At 40.1% G+C, this 15,004-nt stretch overlaps 1 protein-coding gene across 5 annotated transcripts in view; it reads right to left on the reverse strand.

Moving 5' to 3' along the window:
- The window catches only part of MTUS1 (microtubule associated scaffold protein 1), a 130,131-nt gene that overhangs the window by 76,308 nt on the left and 38,819 nt on the right, over window positions 1-15,004 (reverse strand). For 3 of the 5 annotated variants that reach the window (XM_041126828.1, XM_041126824.1, XM_041126830.1), the window contains 2 exons: window positions 14,225-14,420; window positions 900-1,082 (listed from right to left, as the gene is read on the reverse strand). In XM_041126828.1, coding sequence (XP_040982762.1) covers window positions 900-1,082; window positions 14,225-14,420 — 379 coding nt within the window. The remainder of the gene's footprint in view (window positions 1-899; window positions 1,083-14,224; window positions 14,421-15,004) is intronic. The other 2 variants (XM_041126829.1, XM_041126831.1) reach the window with 2 other exon arrangements.

The raw sequence follows: 15,004 nt of genomic DNA on the forward strand, positions 1-15,004 counted from the left end.
TATGCGCATACATAAACTATAGACATATGTTAAATCACAGTTCTCTTTTTCAGTCCATTGAAGACAGATTTAAATGGCATCTGGCACAAAGCAAAGGCCTTTGCCCAGTCTCCAAGATATAACAGATGATGCAATAGTAACAGAATATTTGAATGTACTCATTTGAATATGTATAGCTGGGAATACTAATACGTGTGACAGTCAGTTGTGTATTATTTCCTTCATATTTTTGCCCCTAGAACTCCTACAACTTCTGGTACAGACCCTTTGTAGAGTTTCAAATCAAAGTGAGTTCTGTTATTTTTCTTCCTAGTTTTAATCAAGGTAGATTTCGTTCAGGTCATACAGCAATGCTTACAGTTACCTTAGAAATTATAGAAGTCTACCTGTGCAAAGTTTTACCTTCTAAAAGCAGTTTCACTTACCTGCTTTTGATCTCATCTACACATTTTGTCTTAAAACACTGAAAGCAGATATAATCTAGTTCAAAAAGACCATTTAGTATCAAAAAACTCTAACGAGCTGTTCCAAATATTACAACAGGTAATCCATTCACACCATTCAGACTTATTTCTTATTACACTATATGTAAACACAAGGAAACTTTTGCTCAAGATGACCCACTGGTTTTGTACTGTTTCAGAATGGAAGAGGAGCTGTACTGAAACCTCTACTCATCAAACAAAAATCCAAGGCTCAAAGCTCCTTCAGGTGGCATGTCTCAAGAAGGAAAGTTTTAAGTTAAGAGGCAAAAAGAGTAAGACCTAGAACTAAGTAGTACAATGAGAATTAACACAGCCCTTTGTCAGACAGGACTCCCTTCGTGGGGATTTTTTTTTCCCCAAGAAGCAGCTGATGCTGGCTATCGGTTAAAACCCGTAACCCTGACGGATACTTACAATTACTGCTGAAAAGACTTCGCTCACTCTGAGTGCTGCTGACTGAAGAGATGCTAGGTGTTCTCTCAAGTACTGATCTTTTGACAGGCACTTGGGATTTAGTGAGCGGTTTACCAGAGCTAGCCCAGGAGGCTGGAGAATTTTTTGGAGAGGCATGCTTCTCTCTTGGCAAAGATCCTATACCTGTCAATTGGGGGGAAGGGGGAGGGAGAGAAAAGAACAAAAGGAGCTGGAAAGAAGCTTAAACAAATGCTGCTTCTAAGTATATGCCTACAAGTAAAAAGATTTACACATAAAAAAATACATATAAAAAGGCTTAATCTACCTCATATTGACGTGGTAAAAAACGGTGTAAACACAGAAAAACAGTTCCAAGGATTTAAAGAATCCCATTTTGCATATTAACCTCAGGAGCAAATCAAGAGCTTTACAGACTGGCCTTCAAGGCAGACATCTGCACGCACAAGAAGTCTTTCTTGCATTTTCCTACCTCTGTGTATTATGGTTAGCTATACTGGCGATCCCATAAAAATATAACCTCCAGCTCAAAGACAATCCAAGAAAGATTCTTTTGTTTGTTCCCACCCCCAAAACGGAGATTTCCCCCACACACCTTTGACAGGGCACTCTAAAAGATAGTATCTTTTCAAGGACAAACACAGCACAAAAGTATCAAATTGTGTTGTACTCACATAATATACTGAAAACTGACTAGTTCTGCAGAACTAGTTAAACAGCACTCCCTCGAACAAAGTTCTTCATGGCCAACCGGTGCAGACACATTTTTGCATTAATAGCTGTTTTCATTTGAGCTTCTTGAATACAAATGCCCAATAGCTAAGGTAATCAAATAGGAAGTGTATCTATATAGGAGACAGGTGTGCCATCTTCAGGTGGGAGCTTACTCTTGTACTACTAACAAAGCAACTACACTTTCTGCAAGAAAATTTGAGTTTAGTTAAATTATGCTTTTCGTTTATTTCTGAAAAGTGCACACCCAGATTAAAACTACAGTGGCCCAAAGGAAGTTATGTATACACAGATTTGTCTTGCCAGCACCGAGTTGACTCCTGTCAGCTTTGACATCAAGATCTTTATACAGTCCTCTGAATAAATATGGAAAAGAGGTTTTTTCATTTTTGTACAAAAACAAAAAGAGAGATGGAAGACAGACTTACTTTTAAAAATATTTTGTTATTTATTATAACACAAGACATCTTACAAAATATCTTAACTTCTGATGTCATTACCATTTCAAGTCTGACAGACATAATTTATCTTACTTGAAGAGATGATTACAGTGTTTCAGATTTGACTTAGAACAATCAAGTTTCTATTTAAAGGGAATACCCGTCCCTTTATTCTCATCACTATAAACGACATTTCAATTTTGCATAAGCTGTGTAAGAGACTGTTGAAATATGACAAAATTATCTAGTAATTCCACTTTATTCAACATCAGTTTTGCTGCAGGATCTCCACTCAAATACCAACGACCAAGAAACCATCAATTTGCACTAAGGCCAGGAAAGCACGACATTAAGGGGATTACATTAAGATTTAGGCCACAAAACCACTTACACCCAATGTCTGCTTTTCAACAGTAGGTGGTGTGACAGGATTAGGTAACTCATCTCAAACCGTCCTGTATCAAGTACGCAAAAAACAGGAACAAGACTAGTAGAGGAAGGTATGTCTAAGCTATTTCCTTTGGTTCAGATCAACTCAGTAACAAAAGAGAAAACCTACAAACAACATACACTAAGCATGCATTAGGATATTATATAATACTGGTCACTGAATATAATACACAAGCTTCAATGAGTCATTAAACATGCTTTATGTCAGACCTCTTGTTTGTCATTACTATGAAGAACTGTGATTCCATATATGGTTTTATTGTAGCCTGGTATTAAATCTCTGAGACAAAATTATCAGCCGTATTTTAGAATTTTTTGTAAGTTACTGCAATGGACACTTGAATATATCCAACTCACTGAAGTGCATACAACCTTTGTCATGCTATGAGAACGCCACAAACCACAAGCTCACACTTACTGAAAACACCTCTGAAACACAGCACTCCAGACAACATATCCGAAATAATTTGTTTGACAAAAAAAAAAAAAAAAGTCTGTGACATCTGAACTTCATGCAACAAACCTGACAGCTTTATAAGACTTTCCACGTTGTTTCATTAACAGATCAACATATCAGAAAAGTAATTAATCCAGACAAGTCAGAAATTCCTTTTCTAAATAGCCTCTTGTGATGGGTTGACCCTGGCCCACCAAAGCCGTTCTATCACTCCCCCTCCTCAGCTGGACAGGGGAGAGAAAATATAACAAAGAGCTTGTGGGTCGAGATAAGGACAGGAGAGAGATCACTCATCACTTACCGTCACGGGCAAAACAGACTCAACTTGGGGAAATTAACTCACTTTATTACAAAACAACCAGAGTAGGGTAATGAGAAATAAAACCGAATCTCAGAACACCTTCCCTCCACCCCTCCCTTCTTCCCGGGCACAACTTCACTCCCGGCTTCTCTACCAACCCCCCCCAGCGGCACAGGGGGATGGGGATGGGGTTTACGGTCAGTTCATCACACGTTGTTTTCTGCCGCTTCATCCTCCTCAGGGGGAGGACTCATCACACTCTTCCCCTGCTCCAGCGTGGGGTCCCACCCACGGGAGACAGTCCTCCACGAACTTCTCCAACGTGGGCCCTTCCCACGGGCTGCAGTTCTTCACGAACTGCTCCAGCATGGGTCCTTTCCACGGCGTGCAGTCCTTCAGGAGCACACTGCTCCAGCGTGGGTCCCCCACGGGGTCACAAGTCCTGCCAGAAAACCTGCTCCGTGGGCTCCTCTCTCCACAGATCCGCAGGTCCTGCCAGGAACCTGCTCCAGCGCAGGGTTCCCACGGGGTCACAGCCTCCTTCGGGAACCCACCTGCTCCGGCGTGGGGTCCTCCACGGGCTACAGGTGGATATCTGCTCCACCGTGGACCTCCATGGACTGCAGGGGGACAGCCTGCCTCACCATGGTCTTCACCACGGGCTGCAGGGGAATCTCTGCTCCGGCGCCTGGAGCATCTCCTCCCCCTCCTGCTTCACTGACCTTGGTGTCCGCAGGGTTGTTTCTCTTACATGTTCTCACTCCTCTCTCCGGCTGCCGAATCTGCCTATCCCAACTTTTTTTCCTTCTTAAAAATGTTATCACAGAGGCGTTACCGCTATCGCTGATTGGCTCGGCCTTGGCCGGCGGCAGGTCCATCTTAGAGCCGGCTGGTATTGGCTCTCTCTCGAACACAGGGGAAACTTCCAGCAGCTTCTTACAGAAGCCACCCCTGTAACCCCCCCCCGCTACCAAAACCTTGCCAGCAAAACCAATACACCTCTCAGCAAAACAAGGTGCAAAAACCAAACACACCCCCTCCCCCCAAAAAACAAACAAACAAAAAAAGGGCTGCTGTACAAACACTGCATGTTAAGTTTGTATGACTTAGCAAGTTAAAGCTTTACATTTCAAAAGGCAGCTAGAGGAACAAATATTGTTTAAAGATGAGGGTAGCATGCTTGATTGCTATTGTGCCGGATTCGTTCATCCAGTTCAAAAGGTACGGGAGCAAAACCCTGTTTTCTTCACAATGATTTTCACTCAAGAGGGGTCAAGGCAAGCATGTGAAAACACACGGTCTCTTCTTGTACAGCATGTTCCGTACATATGATTTGCAGCCAGCCCGACTTCTCTGCACATGCTGAAACGCGGCAGTACACTAAACCAGCTGTGAGCTCAAACCCATTCCACAAGCACAGCAAAGTCTAGGATGTCCAGTTTCAGAAGCATGTCAAACGGATGACCTTTGACCTCCTCTTAGTTCTTCTACTCCTCAGCACTCTCCTATAAAGCTTCTATTAAAATAATTACTCAAGCACTCAAATACATTTTTCAAAAGCCAGCTTGAGGGAGGATTTCTTTTAAGTTATGACACAAGATCATTAAACAAGTACTCTAAGTGTTACTTCAACTAACAACAATGGTTTTACAAAGTATTTTTGTAAGTATCATTCTCTAAGAAAGGAGTCACACAGAATTAAATGCAAAGGTTTTGAAGGCAGAAACAGGAAAATATGGTATATAAACAAAAGTACTGGAAACAAGCACAAAAGCAGGATATTTAGTGAACCATTATTATAAAGACAACAAGCAATAGCATCAAAGCAACAGGCTTTCATCAGTTATTTAATCTAGTCACTGAAGTGGAATACTAGAAATATCACATTCCTCTACCGTGAAGTAACAAGTTGGCAATTCCTTAGAAAAAAGTCTCTATGCAACAACCACATTACTTCGAGTATGTTAAAGTATCTCTTGTATTGGAACAGAAACAAGCAAAGAACAAAACTCCTTTTTCAAGAATCTCTGAAGTCAGATTTCTTATCCTTACTCAAATACTCATCCTCTCATATGAATCTCTCATAGGTGGTTATTGTCCAGAATAAATTAAGGCTTCCCTTAAATAACACCAGGAGCCTAAAAAAAAAAAATCAAATTGAGAGAATAAATGTACGCTAGCAGTGGTGAACTTGGGACTTTGTTGACACCAGGCAGACTGTGAAGTTGAGTATGTATTCACCAGTTCTGATACTCAACATCCACCATTTCAAACCATATCTACACATTTCACATCTACAACTGAGCACAGAGCAATTGGCATTCATGGAGCTATACAACACCTGGAAATGAGTGGTGGAAAGCCTTTCCCCAAACAGAAACTTAGGGCAGACTAAGTGCAAAAGGAGTCTTTGGAAGGATGCTTTTTGTTGTTGTTTTTGTTTAACCCTAAAGCTAACAGTAATGGTTGGTTTGGCCTTTTGTCGCCTTATCTCTTGAGTATGTTTAATTTTGGATTTTTGTCTTATGCTTTTCTGATTTTTCCTGCAAGTTTAAAAAATCCAGAGGGCTCTATTTTAGAAGTGCTAAACTTCTTAGCTTTTAAAAAAAGATAATTTTAAGCATGATGAAAAAGCCTGATCTAAGCCTACAGTACAAGGTCTTTATAAAGCAAGGGGAGTAAACCTTCAAGAAAATATGCTATTTTTTGGCATCTCTTGAAAGGAGCAAGTAAATTGTGGAAAGACAAACTGGACTTTGGTATTGTTTCCAGCAGACCGATCTTAACATAGTTTTAAGATCATTTATGGCCACTATTTTGAGCACTGTAAAGCAGTAGCAATATTAACAGATTTCTGATGGCTGCAAGCTCCCTGGGTTGCCTGATTAGCCATTCAGCAATATTAGTTATAGTATATTATGCTACACATATATCGGTGTTCCTTGAAGGAATAAAGAGTAGTTACAGCACATTTCGTAATTCTACCTAAGATGTACAGATAATCTCTTTCTAGTTATCTCTCCCTTTTAAAGTCTCAAATTACTACCAAAATTACCAAAGAAGAGGCAGGACACAGTTCTGTTATGTTGCTAGTAATGCCTCAACTGCAAAACAAACATGGACAAAGACAGTGAATGTTAAGTTACTGCTGGATCTTGAAATATTTACATGAGATGGATTTATTTGTTTAGGGGATAACAGCCAATAAGAGAACAGTTTACATATTAAGGCAAGACCCAATTCCCCATCTGATGCAGACTTCCACAGTGTTGTTCCCATTCACGTACAATCCTTACGAAGTGCTCCTCTTTGGCACAGGTATCAAGGAACCAGCAGCAAGCTAGTGCTAAAAACATAACCAGGCTGTCAGCAGCCATGCGGGTAGGCATTCATGTGTTCTTCCTCTTGCAGCTCAGTATTCTCAGAGTAAAACTGGAGAACTGATCATCAGTGCTACAGAGCATTATATTAGCAGTTAACAACCACCAAACCAAGCCTTTTCATTCTCTCAAATGCTCTCACTGTCAGAAGAGCAATTGGGGTATTTTCAGTTAGGGGGAGAGAAAGGGAGAGAACAACATTCATGTACATCTACTGTTAAATTTCACTTTTTCCCCTTCCTATTTGGCCCAGTTTTGAAATGTGGCAGACTTCCTCCCAGTTAAACCCTTCCACGATCAGAGAGACTCCTCCCTTGCCCGTATTCCCTCAAGGCTCAACGCCTTGCATGTGATCTCTCCAAGCACTTACAAATAGCCTTTCTCTTGCCCGGCCTCCAGTCTGAACTCAAGCCTGCCCTCCCACCTCCAGTACTGTCTGCCATCAAGTTGCCTGCCGGATTTACTCAATTTTAGGTTTTTCTTTTTGTAGACTGAACTCGAGCAGCCCCATGAGAGACCATGTCCACATAGTCATGCTGTGATCTCCTATGACCCCTGGCAGAGCCAGTCTGCGGACAGCAGGTAGTTTTACACCAGCTTCCCGGGTAAGCTGCGCAGTGGTGGCAAAGCTTGCCCACTCCAGCTTTGCCAGGAGACTGTCGTAAGCTGTTTGCATCCCGACTTAAGCAAACAAACCCCAACCGCTAGCTTTAACAGTTATTGGGGAAGTTCTGTCCATTTAGGAGTAGTGGGCACAAATCAACATACTACAAGGAAGGCTGAGACAGAAGAAAACCACCAACCGCATCCAATTATGCTTTTCATTATTGTCCAGCTCTTCATACCACACACCCCTTCATGTTACGCACTGAGAATTTTTTGATAGTTTGCAGCTTTTATACCCACGTTATCTATAAACAAGGACTCCTGTTTCTCTCCTCCTTTACCTCTACCCTGAGAGAATTCAGAATTAACCAGTACAGGTCAAGAGTTATTTGAAGATACACCAGCATGTCCTTGCAAGCAAGGACTAGGTACCAAGAAATTCCCCTGCAGGGAAATGGTACACACCTCACTCCTAAAGGAGGATATTCTTATAGATGCATCCACATTTCTGACAGCATTGATATGTTGACTGTTAGTATCAGTCTCTGCAAGTATGATCATGCTTCTTGCTACAGGTATAATACATTAAAACCCCGATGGGGCTAGTCATAAATCACCTGTAAAAAGTCTGGGAACATACATGAAAACTTTAATTCCTTAAGTATGGTTGCTGATGGCACCGGAAACAAAGCTGACAGGATGAAATGCTCCCTTTTGGGAGCTGGAAGTCAGAATACTGGAAATACCATAGATTTTGGAATAAAGATCATTTAAATTCATGTTCAAATGTTTCTAACCCCACCCTTCTCCCCCTAACCCCCAAAAACTGAGGACCACACCCAATTATACCAAACCAGAGATAAATCAATCAACTTGCTTTGAAATCATTCATTATAACAGAACCCATATTACCTCACAAACAAAACCCCTTCTGCTTTTACTCATTTCTCATGGTCAATTTGACTTATAAAACTAAATAGGAAAGAGTTTATTCCAAATGGGTGTTTTTATGCTGAACCCTATGTAAGGCTTGTAAAACATGAGCAGTATCTATCCCATGGTGAGAGCTCCTTGTTAATGAACACTAAAAAAAGAAAGAGGTGTCAAAGTTATAGCAAGTTTTTCTACTAGTGTATGTAGCCAAAGCTAAAAGCAGATTCACTAAGCTGAATTCAGATTACATAATTTTATAGTTCCTTTCTGGCTTCAAATTGTGAATTGACCATTCTGTATCTGAATGACCAACACCTGGGGCAGAGGCTTAGAGGTCAATACTTGGCACAAGGATATATATTGCTCCGGGCAGCTGCCAGCAAACCATTCCTGTTGAAGGTGGCCAGGAAGTGTGGGCAAAGTGGAACGGAAACATTACCAGGGAAGTCCAACTCAAGCAGTCGGAGAAGGGATGACCTGCAAGGCTCCTAAGCCCTCACAACTTACACTGCCTTCTGAACTCTCACAAACTGATCAGCTCAACAAAAGTCCTTTCAGATACATTGCATAAGTCTTCCCCCACTCTATACTACAAATTAAAAGAGAACTGGTTATGAGATACACAGTCACTATGCAGTGGAGCGCTCTGGGTGAAGATGACCAAAGAGGGATTATAGACAAGCTTTATGTCATACTATAGACTACAGACATTATGCTCCATGGAGACCCATGTATTGGTTTCCTCCCTCCTACACCTCTGAAAGGGAATATGGGAGTTTTAAGTTCACTTTTAACACAAGCTTTAATTACTGCAATGAAGCCCTACATATGCATTAAAGAAAGGGAAGAGGGGACCAAGTAATCTAGACTCATAAGTACAAATAATGATCTTGGACAAGCTAGTGTATGAGGAACCTCCTTTTAGCATCCATAAAAAAAGCTGGCTGTTCTGCAAAGTTAAAAAAAAAAAAAAAAAAAGGCATAAAAAGACTGGTGGAAACTAAATTTTAAGCCTTATTTGTGGACCCTGGTGCATTTCAAATTTGTTCATGAGAAAGTATAAGGATACCCTTACAAGTAACTCTCCACTCCAGCATTTTGAGAAAAGTCCTGACTGTTTCAAGGCCAGAGAACCTGGAAGTTATGTTTGCCTTTTAAAAATATTTTGTTTCTTCTTGACAATCCAACTTTAAAAGAGTCACATGGTAGATAGCAGGAATGATGCAAGCTGACAAGTGATTTGCATTAACCATGTTTGGTTTAGCTCCTGGTCCAGTGTCAGAACAAACTCAAGGATTGTGGAATGCTTACTGGAACTGAACTGTTTTGGTTCTGCTTCACTAGTATTGTGAAGGGCTATACCAAAAAGTCCTGAATTATCAAGTTTATATATGTTTCCAGCTGTATGAAAACCCACTGAAGCCATTTGGTTTCAATTTTCCATCTGAAAAGCCTTTCTTTGTGCAATAAACAGCAACAACACTCAATAATGAACACAGTCTTAATCTGTCATGGCCTGTTCTGGTTTTAACTTTGGAAGCTTCTCCGAATTACACATTTAAGTGTAAGATCAAGCCAAAATTCAACCGAAGGAATTCAGCAATTATGAACTAACAAGCAAATCAGTACTTCAAAGTATCACTAAACCTGCTGTGGTCGAATGCAACTTAAAACATAATTCCCCATATGGTATAGGAAATATTTTTCCAGTGCTTCAGTTAGTTGCAGAACACCAGAAAAGTCCTTCAGTATGTTCAACTTTTTATAACAAAAAGGTCTCACTTGTCCAAAATCTTCTTCAAGGAAACACAGAATTCAGACTGTCAAGCTTCTCTCTACCCAAGCTTTCATTACTCTAGTTAAATGCTATGAAAATACTAGCAAAAGAAAGAAGGAATACCACTGGATTGGACTCATGGGAAAGGTAAGTAAAGCACAGGGCCATAACTCTGCTAATTGGATATCAGTGACTTAAATCAGAGACAAAATGGTACCCAGAATGTCAGAAATAACTGTCAGACAGTGAAAGACATTTTGGTTACAAAGATGATTTACATAGCTTCCCTTAATTTCTGGAAGTCTTTAACAGTAAGTAGAGGAATAATATTTTTGATGCTTTCATATCTCCAAATAGTTTCAATTACACAGAACTTGACAGAGCTCTCATAGTTAAGATATCAACAACAGCGTGAAGTTTCATACAGTGGGAACCAATTTAAAGCAATGGTGTAATTTTAAGGCAGAAGTGTAGGTGAAGTATTAGCATATGAGAAATCTTACATGCAAGTAAAGCTCCTTTCTTACATACTTACAGGTAGGTTGTAGTCAGCAATAAGAGAAAAAAAGGCAGTGGTGGGCATTTACATTTTTAGATCTAAAGTAAGTAATTTATATCCCTATTTTTATGCTGTTCAAACACAAATCAAACAATTTCCTGTGGCTCAAACTGTCACAGTGCTTCCATCCAACTGCACGGGTGGTAACATGCGGTTGCTGGGGCAGGCTGACTGTAGATCTTGGAGTCATGTTCCATGGGACCGCCAAACCTCCTTGGCTTCTCCAGTCCCCTTCCACCCCTCCCTTCAAGTGGGGGAAAGACATGACTCTTCCCAAACTGTAATACCTCAACTATTAGCAGGCTATTATTCCTCCACAGTAGTTATGTACATCCAATTAGAAGGCTGTATGCATTTGCTGGGAACAAAAACAATAGTTGCTTTCATTTCAGGACTGGTTCAAAGTCCTGAGCCAGGGCTCCAAAATTACACACGCCTTCCGGTAAAAACCAGGTAACTCAAACACCTTATTCTGTGTCTTGAATTCTAATAAATATTTTCACTGATAGAAAACTAACATAGCAAAATGCATACTGCCTGCCATCCAGTACTACAGAAATCTGCACATACCACCATGGAAAAATTAGCTGTAGAGAATTAAGATTTTTGTTTGAGAATGAGTATGTGATTGCAAGTCATTCTTTCTTATGGAGAAATGGAGACAAATAGTTACAGAAATCATTTTGAGGCATCTAGCTTGCAACTGTGACCTGATTTGTAGATTTGCTGCAGAAATGGGGCTTCACCATTTCACAAACCACTTTGGTACACTGAATCAAACTGGGCTCACCTTTTAGAGAACCAATTTTTAATTCAGCAAAAACTCCCAAGTTCCAGCCAAGATGCACCAATACTGGTGAACAGTGGTCAGCAACCATTTTGAAATAAATAAAACAGTTATTTCTAGCTTAACATGCTCTGCAAATAACCTCACAAAAATATAATGTTTGAGATACAAGTTTCCTCTCATTCTGCTATCTCCTGTTCAGGAGAAGATCTGGGAATTTCCTTAGAACACATGCTTCCTACTGGGTTAGTGTGTTACCACTCAAAACTTAAGGTTTACATTTACAAGTGAAAAAAATTACCAAAATCTCAACTCCTGCCAAGTTGCAAGGATGTCATAACTGGTGTTTTATACAGGGCATGTTTTTCTTTTATTTCTTGGTTGTAGGGGAGTTTCCTGCTTCCCACTCAAAATGACAGTGCATGATACAATCCACTGTTCACAAGCTCTTGGTTATTCTGGGAATAATACATATACTAATACGTTTTGGACAGATAGACTGCTACTCTCCCTCAACACACAAATGTGAGGGATGACACAGAGCTATACCATCACTTCTTTTGCTCAGAGTATTTAATGGACTCACTACACTGTCTTCCTGCCCAACGATCCAAATACAGCCAGCAACTGGTTAAGAATCAGCTCCATTTTACGTTAGTACCTTAGGAAGCAATGACGTCGTCAGGACTTGGACATTTTTAAGACTCAGCTTGACAAATGCCTGAACAACCTAGTCTGAATTCAGTGCTGACCCAGTTATAGGCGGGGCAGGGCTGGACTAAGTGACCTTCAGAATTCCTTTCCATCCTGGATTTAGCTAGTTTGTCTGTAGTCTGGAGAAATCCTGGCAGCAAACAACTGTACAGCTACGGAGTTATTTATCTGTACTGTTGGAATTATACCAAGGCACAAGTATAATACCAAAGTGTTCAAATCACTTAACTGGAAGAAATAGTTATTCCCTACAGGAAGGCTTTAGCTAAAACTGATAACTGGGTTTGGTTTACAAGCTGCCACTTCGCCACAGTAAGTGTATGTACAGTTTTACTTGACTTGAAAACTTTTTAAAACAGATGAGGTAAGCAGCAGTAGATAGGGTTTTACCTGAAAGGTGTGGTTGCATAATACAGTAGGGCTTTGGCAGCAATACCAAGTAATTCCTACTTTTCCCCATCCTTGCTTCTCGCACCCCATACTCCCATCCTCCTGATTTGCATCAGTACCATGTTTAGCAGGGAACAACAAACCATGTTTAAGCACTCCCTTGGCAAGGGATGGGGGAAGTTAACCTGATATAGTTTAATGCATGAAATCCTACTTTGTAGCACCAAAATGCTGCATAAGCAACATGAAAGGTAGAAAGTGCTAGGAATGGGGCGCATTGATGGGGGGCTGGGTAGAGGGCATGGAGAAAAAAATTCTTCTCGTGCAGCATCAAAGTTCCAGTCTCATCAGATCATAGCATGAGTTTGAAATGTTGAGGTACTGCTTCATGCTTTTACCTTAAGCAGCCTTTTTCCAACAGGAAAAATTTGGAAGGTATTCTATTGGCTACCATAATTTCAATATACAATGAGTTAAGGAGTGACAAGTTTAGCTAAAGAAACTTGGGGAGTAAAGGTTTTTATTTTTCAACAGCAAGTGACTTCTGCTTCTTCTGAAAGTGCATCTGATTTCCCCCCCCCGCCGCCTTTTTTTTATGAAGGGAAGAAGTTAGTCCCATAACCCAGCCATACTTACATTTATTTCTAGTGATGGTGTCATAAATCTACTCTGGCTTAATAATCTAAGGGACAAATATACATCTACATCTATATCCACCTCAGCTCTTCTAAGAGCATAATTACAGATAGAAAAGCTCTGAATTGGTATTTAGAGAGGTGATGAGTCTTTCAAGAAATTGGTGGCTTACAGGTAGGTACCTAGTTCACTGAGCAAGTCCCTTACATTACCAAGGCTCAAGTCAGAGAATAGCCAATATCCACTTTCTTTGAGGGACTCATCCCGTAAGGGACTATACATACAGATTTTATCACACTTTACCCCTGTATATAATTAAGAGGAGTACTTTGGACTGTTTTATAATCTTAGATTGAGTGCGTTAAAAAAAAAGAACAGGTTTTACTGGGTATAGCTGGGTGTGCACACTTACCAAATTACAGTGTATTGTAGTGTAGTCATTTATAGCCAGGCTGCCTTTGCAATTAGCTATATTGCCACACTTGGTTAAAAAAGCACATAACCTGCAAGAGCATTTCTGAATCTCTACAATACAATTACAGAATGTAGTTTCCAGTCACCAGACAGCAGCCTACAGACTAGATGTGAAATCCACCCCCCCCTTGGTATTAATCAGTCTGAGCTTAATTAGCAGCTCAAGCAGTAGTCTCTCCTTCAATTATGTTCTCCCCTTTCTAGAAACCATAGAGCTATACTAAAATTAGGTTGAATAAAATATGTTATGTCCTGAAATAAGGGCTCATTCCTGTTGGGATAGCGTACAGTTGCTCATCGTAAATGCTTTGTACCTGAGCTTTGCATTTTCTCCTCTTCACTTTTACCTTTTTCAAGTAACTGTAGTTTTAATTCTGCAAAGTACTGTCATATAACCAAACTATAAATAATAATATTTAAATATTTTTTCTTCTAACAGCACCACACCCTCCTAAACACATTCCTTATAAGATGAGGTTTTACAATAATGAGGTGTAACCTGCATTCCCCCCCATTGTACTAGCAATTTGTAATTTAGATAGAATCATATTTAGCATCAAAAATACAGCTCTGTACCATCCTAAAAGTTCTGTCAGAATGTACATTAAATATGGTATCTTAATTTTAAGAAACTGGTTAAGTGGTAGTATTCCAGTGAAAAGTTCTCTTACCAGAGCTTGATGACAGAACAGCTCCTTTGTGGGAAGGTGCTTTAATTGTGCTGATAGTTTTATTTTCACAACCTCTCTTCAAGGGCAACACAGGTGGAACCATTTTAACCTTGGGAGCTGATACACTTCGTAGAGTGATTGGGCCTTTCTTCAGTATGTTTCTCCCTTGTGTTGTCCCATCTTTCACAGAAGGCATCTGTTTTTTTAAAAACAAAAACAAAAAAACCAAAAAACAACCAGGAGAAAAAAAAAAAAACAACAAAAAACCAAAAAAACCACAGCCACACACCACCACTGTGAGAAGCTCACAATCTCCCTTTCCAGCATCTGTAATGAAATACTGACCACACAGGTAAGGGATATGCTTAGCTGTTCGCTGTCATATTGTTCACATTTGCAGTTGAGAACCTCAAGAATCATCTCCTGAATGGCCTTCAGCAACACAAAACTATTAGTTTGAAGCTAATCACTGGTAATGACACACACTAAAGAGGTTACAGAGGTCATTTTACATCAGGATTTCTTCCTCTTCCTCCCCAAACTCTAATTAAGCCATTCAATTACATGACTGCACCTAATCTCAAGACAAATTCTTTACCAAGCAACTACACAAGTTAATGCACTGAGAAGTTAGTTGTCCTGTACCACCTGAAACATCACAGCCCTTACAATGGGTTTCCTGGTCTAGGTCTTACATTACAGCACAGAAACAGGTTAAAATCTTTCATATTCAGGTGCCATAGATAAAACAAATTCAGGAGTAGACCCAGGACAGGTTTA

The sequence above is a fragment of the Aquila chrysaetos genome, chromosome 1, assembly GCF_900496995.4.
Source record: "Aquila chrysaetos chrysaetos chromosome 1, bAquChr1.4, whole genome shotgun sequence".
In the NCBI taxonomy this organism is placed as follows: Eukaryota; Metazoa; Chordata; class Aves; order Accipitriformes; family Accipitridae; genus Aquila; species Aquila chrysaetos.